The sequence below is a fragment of the Leptonotus elevatus genome, chromosome 14 (genome assembly GCF_054856555.1).
Source record: "Leptonotus elevatus isolate MCC_2025b chromosome 14, RoL_Lele_1.0, whole genome shotgun sequence".
Taxonomy (NCBI): Eukaryota; Metazoa; Chordata; class Actinopteri; order Syngnathiformes; family Syngnathidae; genus Leptonotus; species Leptonotus elevatus.
The window spans coordinates 2,266,769-2,279,857 of record NC_141252.1 but is presented as its reverse complement, the minus strand read 5'-3'; the positions used below and the strand labels follow the sequence as shown (position 1 = coordinate 2,279,857).

At 40.1% G+C, this 13,089-nt stretch overlaps 1 protein-coding gene across 5 annotated transcripts in view; it reads right to left on the bottom strand.

The window, feature by feature from the left end:
• Nucleotides 1-767: 767 nt before the first annotated feature.
• atr (ATR checkpoint kinase) overlaps nucleotides 768-13,089 on the bottom strand; it is a 30,488-nt gene continuing 18,166 nt past the window's right edge. For 3 of the 5 annotated variants that reach the window (XM_086095295.1, XM_086095299.1, XM_086095298.1), the window contains exons 27-48: nucleotides 12,904-13,041; nucleotides 12,498-12,657; nucleotides 11,242-11,411; nucleotides 10,862-11,026; nucleotides 10,688-10,779; nucleotides 10,262-10,353; nucleotides 9,987-10,164; nucleotides 9,143-9,328; nucleotides 8,720-8,879; nucleotides 7,654-7,833; nucleotides 7,436-7,578; nucleotides 7,208-7,305; nucleotides 6,781-7,010; nucleotides 5,235-5,369; nucleotides 4,859-5,059; nucleotides 4,467-4,610; nucleotides 3,565-3,715; nucleotides 3,336-3,492; nucleotides 2,453-2,606; nucleotides 2,143-2,294; nucleotides 1,512-1,617; nucleotides 768-1,146 (exon numbers count right to left, since the gene is read on the bottom strand). In XM_086095295.1, the coding sequence (XP_085951421.1) occupies nucleotides 973-1,146; nucleotides 1,512-1,617; nucleotides 2,143-2,294; nucleotides 2,453-2,606; nucleotides 3,336-3,492; nucleotides 3,565-3,715; nucleotides 4,467-4,610; nucleotides 4,859-5,059; nucleotides 5,235-5,369; nucleotides 6,781-7,010; nucleotides 7,208-7,305; nucleotides 7,436-7,578; nucleotides 7,654-7,833; nucleotides 8,720-8,879; nucleotides 9,143-9,328; nucleotides 9,987-10,164; nucleotides 10,262-10,353; nucleotides 10,688-10,779; nucleotides 10,862-11,026; nucleotides 11,242-11,411; nucleotides 12,498-12,657; nucleotides 12,904-13,041 (3,366 nt within the window). In that variant the 3' untranslated portion in view covers nucleotides 768-972. The remainder of the gene's footprint in view (nucleotides 1,147-1,511; nucleotides 1,618-2,142; nucleotides 2,295-2,452; nucleotides 2,607-3,335; nucleotides 3,493-3,564; nucleotides 3,716-4,466; nucleotides 4,611-4,858; nucleotides 5,060-5,234; nucleotides 5,370-6,780; nucleotides 7,011-7,207; nucleotides 7,306-7,435; nucleotides 7,579-7,653; nucleotides 7,834-8,719; nucleotides 8,880-9,142; nucleotides 9,329-9,986; nucleotides 10,165-10,261; nucleotides 10,354-10,687; nucleotides 10,780-10,861; nucleotides 11,027-11,241; nucleotides 11,412-12,497; nucleotides 12,658-12,903; nucleotides 13,042-13,089) is intronic. The other 2 variants (XM_086095297.1, XM_086095300.1) reach the window with 1 other exon arrangement.

Here is a 13,089-nt window from a genome sequence, read left to right as displayed (position 1 = left end):
AGGTTGCAACAGAACCCCTTTGCATGGTTAAATCATAAAACATATATTTATAACTTGGATCTTGATAGATTAAATTTGTCTCGCTTTGTAATATTGAGCAGTAAAAAAAAAAGAAATCCCATTTGCAGCCTTTAGAGAAAATAAAAGTCTTCCATCATTTGGTCTGCGTTATTTCCGTGGCTTTACGTCAAAAATAGAGCTCCAGCAGGAGCCAAGAGTTCACAAAAAGTAAAAAAGTAACAATAAAAAACACAGTCACTTTCTGAGTTTGAAAAGTCATGACTGGCTCCAAATAAAAAACAAAACAAAACGAAAAATTCTGTCGTATCTTCTGTGGCAAAATCCTGCTACAGCTTGGAGAGGGATTAAAGAAAGGTGGCAGGTGATTGTGTGACTCCCTTAAGGAGGGTTAAGGGATTAGAACAGCCTGGCCCGCGGGCCACATATGGGACGCCACATTCTTCATTGCGGCCGCTCCAGCATTAATTACAATGTTTTTATTTTATTTTATATCAAGTATTTCACATTCAGTTATTTGATCATTGATTTGGAACAATTTTAGATAAAGTACATTTATTTTCCTAAATAAGTTGCTCATACATTATAATTGCATTAATTAAATAAAAAATATATTTTTCAAGCCATTCCTTATGGAAGGATTTACCCTGATGCGCAGGATAGTAAAAAGATCAATGATGATTGATCAATTGAAGTGAATACAACGAAAATGTTAATATTTCATATTTTTTAAAAAAAGCAAGAACGTGTCGATTTCATCGCATTTATTTCTGAAATTCATACTGGCCCGGTCGGCCCAGTGCCAGTGAACTTAAAGTGACCCGACAAACTCACATAGTGGCGCCGAGAAAAAAGAACATGTACATAAATGTCAGTTTCCAGAAAACAGGAACTAACGCTACCTCGCTAACTGAGGCTTGTGAACATGAACGCAAGTATAAGTAGAAGTGCACTTTACAGGTAGGGGCCCCAGCCCACATACATAAGACACAGCAGCTTGTCGTCCGTGGCCTCCTGAATCAGGTAGTGCACGTGGCCCTCGATGGACAGAGGAAGTCCAAGAACTTTGTTGCGGCTCTTGATCACACCCTGGAGACGCTGCTCGATGTCGCACACGTGTGTTTTGGCCTGGCGGATGAAGCAGATGAGTTAAGAGTAGGTAATGAGTAGATAATGATAAAAAATAAAAAATAAAAAATAATTAGGCCAATGCTGATTCCAATATTTGGTAGGGTAAAATTTTGATTTGCTGGTTCTAAAAAAAAATTTTTTTTTAACTTATTATTTGGTAAATAAAGATATGAATTACATTATAACGTTTTGCTATTTTACAATACTGTATCATTTTAACTATAGAACAGAGAGAACAAATATCTTTGTCTTATGTTGTAATGTTGTAAAAAAAACAGCCAATCTATTTAGCAGCCAATTAAATCAGTCAGCCGATGAACAGTCGGGCGCTGGTTTAGAGAATGTGGAAAGGTTCTGCATACCTTTTCGTTGACGATTTCTCCGGTTTCATTGGCCTGGATTCTGCAAAGTCCTTTGCCTTGTTTGCTCCACTCCACCAGGGGGTCATGAAGGAAGGTCTTCAGGACACTGGGAAGGAAAACGTTAAAAAAATAAAAAATTAAAAATAAACTGCTTCTGGCAGACCTTTGAGGAATTAAGTGCTGCCCTCGTTATGGAAAAGAAAGTAGCGGGAACCCGGTGCGATAACATTAAAACACCTGCGGCTTACAGTCAGGTGCGGCTTATAGGCCAGAATTTACTGTATGTATAATTTCAAAACAATTTATAGACTATTTTTATATTTAGTTATTAAAAATAGTTTTTAGATATAGAATAGAGTTTTATTGCCACTGTTACAGAAACAATGAAAATAACTTCAATTTGCAGCAGTGCAGATAAAAATAAAAGTAGTCTGGAAGATTTAAGATACATTGCTTTTATTGAGATATTTATATTGTTTTATGAGTATTTGTGGGTTAAATATTTTTGGCCTCTTCCTAACAAGTTCCTGAGATTTTTTTTATTTATTGAATGGTGGGCCACATCGCATGCTAATATGGGCCACTTGTAGCCTACGTATGCTACAATGCATCAATTTGACGTTGCGGGTACCTCATGAGTGGCTCCCTCTCGTCCCTCATCAGCCTCAGCGTGACTTCGCAGGCCTGCCTGAAGAGACCCTCGATGCCCATGGGCCCCATGGCGTGCACCATGTTCTGGGTCAGACGGAACGGGACCACCTCGGGGACGTCGAACGTCTCTCCCTAGATGCGAGAGAAAGTATAGGTGTTACTGTCATGACAAGCGTAAATATCAATAAGATTAATCAGTTGGCCGGAAAAAAAGAAAAGAAAAATTTCCGAGCTTGTTCCACAGAATAAGTTGAAGGCAAGGTCGGTCGAGTTGCCACAAACAGGCAAACCTTATTAAAGAGGCAGTTGAAGTCCACGTGCACACACTCCCCTGTGAAGGAATCAAAGAGGATGTTCTCGCCGTGGCGGTCTCCCAGGCCTAAGATGTAGCCCACCACGGACATGACGGCTGTGGAGCGGCAGTAAGCGGAGCGACTGCTGTACCTGCAGACGCAAAACAAAACAAAAAAACACGCTGAATGTAGTTTATTTTTTATTTTTATTATTATTATTATTATTATTATTCACATAACCCCCCCAAAAAATTTATATTAAAAAAAAGTATATATTATAGGGGACTCTTGCTAACAATAGTGGATAGGAACTGAGCAATAGTGAAAATCTGTGAATTATTGACGCCCAGTGAAATGCATTGGGGGCACAAACAAATCCCCCAAAAATACTGAGAAACTTCTAATATACGTTTTCCACAAAAAAATGGAGTATATCCCCACTAAATAAAACAAAACAAAAAAAATTAAAGGGAAAACAAAGCTATGCTTGTTTTGATACAATCATTGTAATTTTTCTATGAGCAAAGTCCCCCAAAAATTCATAGAAATTGGAAATATAATTCTATTTTAATGTCATATATCCAAGCCCCTCAAGCAAGACTCAATTATCTTTAGCAAAAACTAGGCTCAACTGAAAGAACTTCCTGTTTTTGTTCTTCTTTAAAATTTGCACTGTGGCAAACTAAATACTGTTCCACCATCTAGTGGTCAACTGTGGAATTACACCCACAATAAACGTGATGCAGAATAAAACACTTGTAAAATTTAACGGAAAAAAAATAATAGCGGGAAATAGCGGGACCGTGAACACCCGCTACTGCACATGTAATGTCTAAACTCGTTTAATCAGAAAGAATACACTTGAGCGTTTGCATCGTACCACGACGTGGGGTCTGTGAAGTTGCGCAGGAACCACTGGTAAAAGACGGGAGGGTGTCGAACGCACAGCACATCCCTGTGTATCCGGAGCCTCTCTTCCAAAGGGGTGGTCTTGGGCAGGATCATCTTCTTCAACTCCTTGCCCGACAAGTAGATGCCTGAAAGGAATGCCGACGCCACGGCTCAGTGCTGGCTGGCATCTGTCAAGCTGACATGGTGGCGTGGCGTACCTCTCTCCTTGTACAGCCTGGTGAGGATGTGCCGGAGCCCCGCCGTGTTGTTGACCCACTCGATGATGCCGCACTCCTCGTTGAGAGGGATGACGGCGTAGGTGCGGATGTGCAGCTCCCGGCGCCGTGACTCCGCATCCTTGCGCAAGCACTATGCATACACGTATTATTTATCTGAGTAAATTAACACTCTTATGGAGGAGGACCAAAACTAAAAATAAATAAATGAATTTAAAAAAATTAAAAGTGAAAATAAAAACGGATATAAAAAAATAATAAAATATATATATATGTAAATGGAAATAAATACAACAAAATATACATATACCCATACATAAATAAATAAAGGTAAAAATAATTAAGAATATTTCGCCGACCCGCTCACTCGACCAATGAAAGGCAGCTTTCAACGGCGGAGTCCAACCCAAGACACGCTTAAGCCCCGCCCCCTCATTTGAATAACATTTCGTCGTGACAGAGCGTCTGCAGCATGAAATAAATAAATGTAAGAGCAGAGCATGTTTATTTATTGATTTATATTTAATTCTATTTATATATTTATTTTTGTATTTATTTATTATTATTTTTATGGCATTTTTTTCCTTCTATTTATTGTTACTTTTATTTTTTTATTTATGGATATATTAAAAAATATATATATTTTTTTTTAAATCCGTTTTTATTTTCACTTTTATTTATTTATTTTGGCAGTTTTGGCCCTCCACAACCCCTAGCTTGCCAGTGAAGGGAAAACAAAACAAAACAAAACAAACAAAACTTCAATGTTGTTACAAAAATGCACAATAAAACACCCACTAGTAGACACCTGGTATTAAACTGCTCTTGCCACAATAAGAAGAAAAGCATTTTTTCTACAAGGTGTGGCGCGTAATTATTAGCACCTTGTTGATAAGGCAATTGAACTCCATGAGCCTGCAGTCCTTCCTCAGGTCGTCTTTGGGCTTGCACATCATGGTGTAGCTGCGCCCGTCTGACCCCCTCAGACTGATCTTCTTGGGCTTCTGCAAGGAGGCCAAGATCTCCACCTAGGCAAACACGTGCTATTCATTTCAATTTCAACTTCCATCATTATTCACATAACTCTCATATAAGAACGCGACAAATGATTCGAATTATTGTGGTAGTCGCAGTTGTCAGTTAGTTGAGCAATGGCGACCACTATCGGTAACTAGTCGACGAGCAGATCAGAAGCCACTAAAGAACAAACAGACAACAAATCGGCCTGACAAATAAACTAAAAGATTATCATCCAGCCTTTTCTTCAACACCTTACTTGGTCTTCGAAGCCGTCCAAGAAGACCCAGTGTCCCGGGAAGGCGTCGTGGGTGGTGTTGGCCCCGCCGGTGTAGGGCAGCGTGGGGATGAGCACGGACTGCAGCGGGATGAGGATCTGGCTGAAGGTGGGCTCCTCCACCAGACGCTTCAGATGCTTGAAGTGGACGCTCATGCTGAACTTGCTGCTGTCGTTATTCACCTAAGAGGAAACAAATCAAATGGATTCATTTCATGATGAGTACTGCTCACACTGACAACGTGGCACTTAACAGTCAATATTGCCAACTTGGGAGTACACGCATTAAAATTAGTTTGAGGCACTCGTGTATTAAGTCAAGGTACCATTGTAATTTCCTGGGAAAATGATTACTCACCTGCTTGTTGCAGAGCTCCACCAGCTTGTCTGTGAGCCGGTTGGCGTCGCTGACAAACTTGTCCAGGGACTGCTTGAGGCTGATGGCTTTTTTCAGGATCTGATTGCAGCGGTTCATTCGGGTGGGATAGGACGACTAAGGGAGATGGGGGCAAGAGCATCATCATTAGCATGCAGTAGAATACAAATGATACACAGACATACTAAAATGATATTGGCGGAAATTGTTTATGTTCTTCCTGTTGAAAGCTAACGTTGCTCTTCCTTCGTTGTAAAGTTAGCGGTAACGTTCAAAGACACCTTCAGAAGCAAATATTGAACATTTAATTTGGAAGCTAATGATGAAGCTAACGTTAGCGGCAACGTTAGAATCTAATGTAGAACGCTAACGTTGGAGGAAATAATGGAATCTAACTTTTGACGATAATGCTGAAGCTAACTTTTTAAGCTAACAATGGTTGCTAAAGTTACTCTTTTTAAACTATGCCGTCAGAAAAAAACATTGGAAGCTGACATAGGATGCAGAAATTGAGGCTAACACAGGAGGCATCATTGGAATCTAACATTAAACAATAATGCTTAAGCTAACATTGAAGCTAACAATAGTCAGTAAAGTTACTCTTTTTAAGCTATACCGTTAGAATGATCTAATTTGCTTGAGAAACTTATAAATATATTTCCATTTTAAATGTTTTAAGTGTCCCAAAGACTTATTTATATGTTTTTAATGTTTTTTTATGCTAGAGCATACAGAAGGCTTTGATGCAGCCTCTCAACTGCAAAGAACGGTTGGAGAAATGCTAGTTATTACAGAGACGGCCAGCAGGTGGCAGCAGAGCAAAAGAGATTAACCAGAGACCATGTTGAAAAAAGCTCATTACTTACATTTCTAAATAGGTTTGTGAATAATGATGAAACTTAGCTATCTTCTCATGCTAATTGTTGCAAAACGGAAACAGATAGAAATATGCTTCTTCTTTTTTCCCCGATGAAAGATGAGACTCTAATCTTTCTTTTGGTCCATGTTTTTATAGCAATAGAACACAATATTCTGTGGGCCTTGCAAAATCAGTCAAAATCCAGTAAAACAGCCGGAAGTGAAGGAGATTTCGTCTGTGAAAATGGCTGGGAGTGAATGTTAACATTGGAAGCAGAAGTTGAGTCTAACAATGGACGCAACACTGGAATCTAACATTAAACAATAATGCTGAAGCAACATTTTTTTTTTGCTAACATTGAAGCCAACAACGGTCGTTAACATTAGTCTTTCTTAGGTATACTGTTAGAAGTAACATTGGAAGGTAAAACTGAGGCTAACATTGGAGACAACATTAAAATCAAGTCAAAACAAAATTAAAAAACATAGCTATAATGAATATTTTTTAAGTATTATAACCCTGCTTAGCACCAAGAAGCCACTAGATGGTGGTGAAGCAACACTGCCATTTGAGAAAGACCATTAGCCTGAGCGCAAAAACCGTTTTTTTAAATATACACTACATATAAATATACCCTCATTCCTAACCATCTATTATACTCAAACTTACCTTGGACACGGCCGTCATGAGCCACATGGCCTGCTGCGGGTACGCCAAGAAGACTTTGGCCACGATGGTCATGAGGACAGTGAAGACGTCATCGTTGGAGTGGCACACGCGGGAGATGAGCTGCGAGAAGGCGGTGAGGAACTGGTAGGGAGCCAGATTGGCACAGTGCTCGCTCATCATCGCGTTGATCTTGGACAGCTCCTGACGCATCTGCCGGTCGGCCCTCCCAGCTTCAAAAGAGGAAAGCCTTGAGTACAGGCAAATACGGAAAAAACACGACGCGCTCGGGCTGACTGGCACAAAAAAATGTTTTCCCTTTGCAAATAAAGTCTATCAATTGGTAAAAATCGATTAATCGCCCGGCCCTTCTGTGAAATATACAAATGGTAATAACACACACATGTATCTGAAACTATTGGCCACGCACCTTTCTCACACTCACACACTTTGGCTCCAAAGTCCAACCAGAGGGAGAGCATACGGGGCATAGCCTGGTAGATGTACTGGTTCCCATACTGCAGTGCTCTGGATAAAATAAAAAAAAAGTTGTTCGTCAAGGATTAAACAATGCAGTCAATGGATCACATGATGTCACATTGTACACAGTGCAATCACATAACACGAATAAATGGACGACGTCTCTCGTTTTCCTTACTTTCCGAAATAGGTGACAATGTATCTGATGAGGTTCCCTTGCTTCTCCATCTTGTTGTCGGTCACCATGGGCATGACTTTGTCGTAGTACTTCGCCAGGTAAAAGTTGCCGTCCTCCCACTCGGGCAGAAGGTTCGTCACATCCTTCACAAAAATAAACACAAATAAACAAAAAGCATCACTAAACGCTTGCGCCTGTACTCGTCTGTAAATGGCAACCTTGTACGTCTTCATGATGGCGTTGGACTCAAAGTTGGCCGTCTCCTCCATGAAGCGGCCCACCAGCAGCATGGCTCGGCCTTTGGTCTGCAGGTCGTGAGGGTCCGACGGGGGCTCCTCGTCGGGGAAGCACTGGGCCACGCCCTTCTGCAGCACCATCAGCGCCTGGTGGACGTCGCCCTGAACGCCCGGCGCAAACACAAGCAGAAAAGAAGTGTTTTTTCAAATGTTTTGTTGTATTTGTTCATTATAATTTATTTAAAGGGATACTTGACTCATTGAGCCATTTTCAGTAGTAAAAAGTGAATATTTTGTCCAGAATTAACTAACTAACTTCCATTATTTTTCATGTACAATTAATATCTTTAAAAACATTTGCTGTTGACTGAAGATGACATCACCTGTGCTGAGGAAGTAGGTAAGGACCAATCGTGGCTTAGTTGTGGTTGTTACCTACTTCCTCAGCACAGGTGATGTCATCTTCAGTGGACAGAAAGTGGGGAAATGTGTTTTTAAAGGTATTAATTGTACATAAAAAATAATGAAGTTATCAAATTAATTACTGCTGAAAATGGCTCAATGAGTCAAGTATCTCTTTAAATGTGAAAAATAAACCTTTAAAATAGTTATCAAAATTAAACAAATACATGTATCTATTTATAAAATGTATTAAAACATTACTTCATATTTTTACAAATATTTCTATTTAACAGCAATGCTAAAGTTCATGACCCCAAATACGGGCCTCTGATTGGCCTATTGCCATGCGTTTGAGTAGCGTAATGTGTAAAAATCACAGATATACGGCAGTGCACTGCAGAAGCCTGGTTAACGCCGTGCTTACGTGGCGGCCATATTGGTAGGGGCTACTTTCCCACTAAAGGAAATGCATTAAGATTGAAATGAAGTCCTAACTTGCTCATTTCTCAACCGATTATCATGAGGTTGACTCTTTTTTTTTTTTTTGTCAATGCCAAAAATAGTACATTTTGCTATGCCGGGTCACGTATGGTCTTTCTCTATTCAACTATTGTGAGTGGTTCTGGAACGTACGCTAACATCCTACCTTGGACCAAAGCCACTTGGCCTTCTCGGTAAGCAGCTCGGCCAGGTGCGTGTTCTCTGCGTTCAGGAGCGCGTTGAAGGCCGTTTGGTGATGTCCGGCCTTCCTGGCCACCCGGGAGCTCTGGAGCCAGCACTCGCCCACCAGCTTCTGGCTCGTAGGTCTGGAAATGGCAAAGACCGTAAAAATTGGTTATATTGCACAAATTTTGCACACATAAAGTAGGAATATTTGGGGGCATTATTATTTTTATTATTCATGCAGAAATCCAGGTAATTTGAAAAGGCTTCACCTGCTATTTATCACAACTGTGTTCATATGACAGCATCGAGAATCATCTATGAGGTAACCACTTTTACTGGACGTTTTTTTTTTTTATTATCATGACACAGCAACTATAGGTATTATCAGTTTGTGCGTTTTTACTTTGACTGCAGGCTCAGCAGGGCACGGCGGAGGGCCAGGATGGGCTCTTTGGCCCGAAAGGATTTCTGGGTCATCTCCAGCCGATCCGACCAATGAGAGGGGAGCTGTCCGAGGTCAGGGGAGGAGCCTCCCTCCCGAGTCTGGAGCTCAGTGAACGTGTGCTCCAACTCGCTCAGCATGTGCAGCCTGATACCACACAAACAGTTAACAGAAAAGTGGGGAAAACACAGTAATGACAACACAAATAAATTGGAAAATGTGAATACAGTACTTTCCAGATACACTTTTATGTACACGTGAAGTTTTTTAAATTGCTTTAATAACTTTTTCAATCATTAAAAATCATTGTCATTATAATAAATAATAAGACATTTTATTTATAATGCTCTTTACATCGCAAGATCTCAAAGGGCTACAAGTAGTAAAGAAAACGGCTTGCATTTTTACTGCATGTAAAAATTTGAGGATTTTTTTTGAATATCCAATTTGGAATTTGACTGTAAAATATACAATTTGGAAAAAGTGAAGCGCTGTCAAGACTCTCTCAATCCATATGCAAATTTCTTAGTAAAAAAAAAAATCTATTTTAAAAATTGTTATTATGGAGGTTTTGTGAGGAAAAAAATATTTAAATTCATTGTTTAACAAGACTATTATATAAAATGAGGAAAAAGAGAATTGCTGTGAACACTAACTGAAGCAATATACATAAATGTTATTTCTTAATTTTTATTTTATATAAATCATCGCTTTTGGAATAAGCCTGTAAAATAATAAAATGTGGAAAATGTGAATACTTTCCGGGTTCACTATCCAGAAAAGGAGAAAAACAAAGCCAACAGACCTGACGATGTACTCGTATCCTCTCTGATATGAGCCGCATTCGTAGCTGGTGGCCGACAACGGGACCATCTGCTCCTTCCGGACCAACTTCAGTTTCTCGGAGAAGGTTTCGCCATCTTGCTTCTTGGCCACCAGCAGCAACTGACCCAGTCGCACTCCCCACGTGCTGGACTGGAGGTCTGTGGGTACATTTTCCATTACGGGAAAGGGAACATTTGGATAATGATGAGTGAAAACATTCATAATACTGTAATGAACAATGGTTTATTTCATTACCCGAACTCAAATAGTCCTCCAGCAGGTCCCATTTGCCCAGCTTCCAGGCAGCCTCCACTCTGTAGGCGTTAAGTTCTGAGGTCCACTGTTGCCTAAACGCAGTATGTCAAAGTTGATGTGAATATCAGGGCAGCACAAGAGGGGAGAGAAAATTAACTAGCGTGGTCCTGACGGACTAAATACATACTACATAACTTTTAAAAAATACAAAAAAAAAATTTTTTTAAGTACGTATAATGTTATTTTTAGCGGCATTACATCCCTAGAAGATAATAGTGCTCTAGTAAAAGTAATTTAACGATTTATGATTATGGCCTCACTAGACTGTGTGCAGCTGTCCCGAGGATACCATTTAGCTCAATTTACAGAAACCTTTGAAGCCAGGAAGGATTTTTGGAATGTTCTGTCCTAAGGTAAAGTACATACTTGTCTGCCAGCACTCCATTAACCTGCGTGATGACTGTGGACAGCTGGCCAAGGCCCAACCGGGACGTCATGACGCCGTGATAGTGGCCGATCTACACAGCGGGACACAGAATTCAAACAAATAAAAAAACGTGGCCATATAGAAGAGAAAAGGATACGGAAGTGGTTGGCTACCTGGTCGGACTGCAGTTGTATGGCGTGGTCGTAGCATGCGGTGGCATCCTGCAGCAGGCCGATGCTCTCGTGCTCCAGGATCTGTTCCCGCAGCGACGGCTCCACCCGCCTCAGGGCGTCTACTCCCCTCAAGCCGTCGGGCTCGTGCATGGCGGCGTACAGAGTCTGCGGCGGGAAAGGAGTACATCCCTTCAAGCTAAAACTTTAGCTCACTTTCATTGCGGGACACGAGCCCAAAAGGAGCAATCACTTGGCTGATTTTTTTTTTCTTTTGTCTTGCGAGTGCTTTTTATCGTATTTTTAAAGTTGCTCATTCTGATGCCAGGTTCAGTATTTGGTGTCTGGTGGACTCTGCTTTAAAGTTACCGCGGCGGTCTCACCTGCACGAAGCTGAGGTGGTCCTGGATGTTTTCTTTGCCCTCCAGGATATAGGCTTCAAAGTGCATTAGGGCGCGCGTGTAGGCCTTGGAGCGCAGCGACGCCTTGGCCATCACATCCTGCGGGATGCCCTTGAGGAAGGCCACCACACACTGGTACTCGCCACTCTCTGCTACAAAAAATATATATATATATATATATACCGCCATAGTAAAATTAAATAATATTAAATATGGTACTAACACGGATAAAAATAACAAAAATATAAATTGCAATCATACTACATGTAAGATTGTTAGAGGTTTTTGCAATTTATTCTAAAAATATATTTCATGTATTTTTCATATATTTAAAAATATATTAAACAATTAAACATATTCAAATTTATGTTTTTTTTATTTTTATGGTATTGTTATGTCTGAAGGAAGACCACATTTCCCATGAGGACAAGCGCATTGCGTAATTTTTTAGCTTACGCCAGCAAGTGAAATCCGGGCCAATGTTGATCCCTGACTGTCCTTTATCCGGGTAGCTTCCCTTTTCCTTTTTTGTCTCTTCAGACAAAACTTATCAGTTGTTTTGCAGCTCCTGCCAGGAAAGCAGTAATCGTGCGTCGACATTCAAATTTAATTCCATCTTTGTAACGAATGGGGAAAGGGGGAAGTGACGTATGCCATAGAGCAGTCAGCACATTTGTAGTTTTTATGTAGCAGTGTTCCTACCATCCTCCTCAAAGTTGCTTAATTCCAGTAAAAATGATACAGACCCCCTCAGGCCATGGCAAAGGTACCATTCAACTAGTTTTAAGTCGAGGTTTCATCAGAAGAGTTATGAAAATACTTTATTAAGGTTGAAAAGTTATATTTTAATATTTTAAATATATGTATTTAATCTTCATTTTCTTTGAAGGATTTTCTATATATCTTTAAAATACTTTAAACTAAGAGTTCCTTTTAAACTTGTTACTATATATTCTTAAACCTTTCAACTATTTGCTTTTCTTTGAATTTATATATTTTGATATACTTTAAAATATATATAGAATTTGCTTTTTAATTAAAATATCTGTTAAAATTTACATTTAAAAAAAATATCTATAATTTATTTCAAGATATTTGTATTTGAACAAAACAATTTTTTAATGTATTATTTACATAGTACTAAGTAGCCACAGATGATTAAAAATCAACATTTTTATGCACAATATCAACTCTGTCACCTGCTTTATTTATTAGCATGTAAAATTTGAAATCGGTACCGCTGTCGCTGGGCTCGGCATAGAGGATGCGGCGGGTCCGCTGGGTGAGGTGAGACAGCATGCTGAACATCGTCTGAGTGGTGAGCTGCCAACGGCTGGAGGCCGTCTCCAGGACGCGCTCTTCGCACTCTGTCAGCACGGCCAGCATCTCCTTTGTCACCTGGAGGTAAATACGCAGAGTTTTGCCTTCAAAACAATGTAACAAATGAAATCATTTTTGTCCCGCTTCATTCAATTCAATCGTCATTATGCTGCTTCTTCTAGTGTGCGCACCTTGGCCACCTGGGGGCACTATAAAACCAGGAGACGTCACAACTCCTCAGTAGTCATATATTAATGATATGTGTATTAATGAAATTGTATTAAATCAGACGTTTGTTATTTGCTATGCAGGGTGACCACTCACCTCCTCCCGTTCGGCCGGCGTGCAGCCCAGCAGCATGTAGAGCAGCACATGAGGCAGCAGGTAGATGGTCACCTTGTAGTCGTATTTGATGATGAACTTGCAGCAGGTGAAAACTCGGCTGGCCAAATTATGTCGCACCTGACACCCCCCGCAAAAAAATAAACCAATTATTATTATTTCATTATT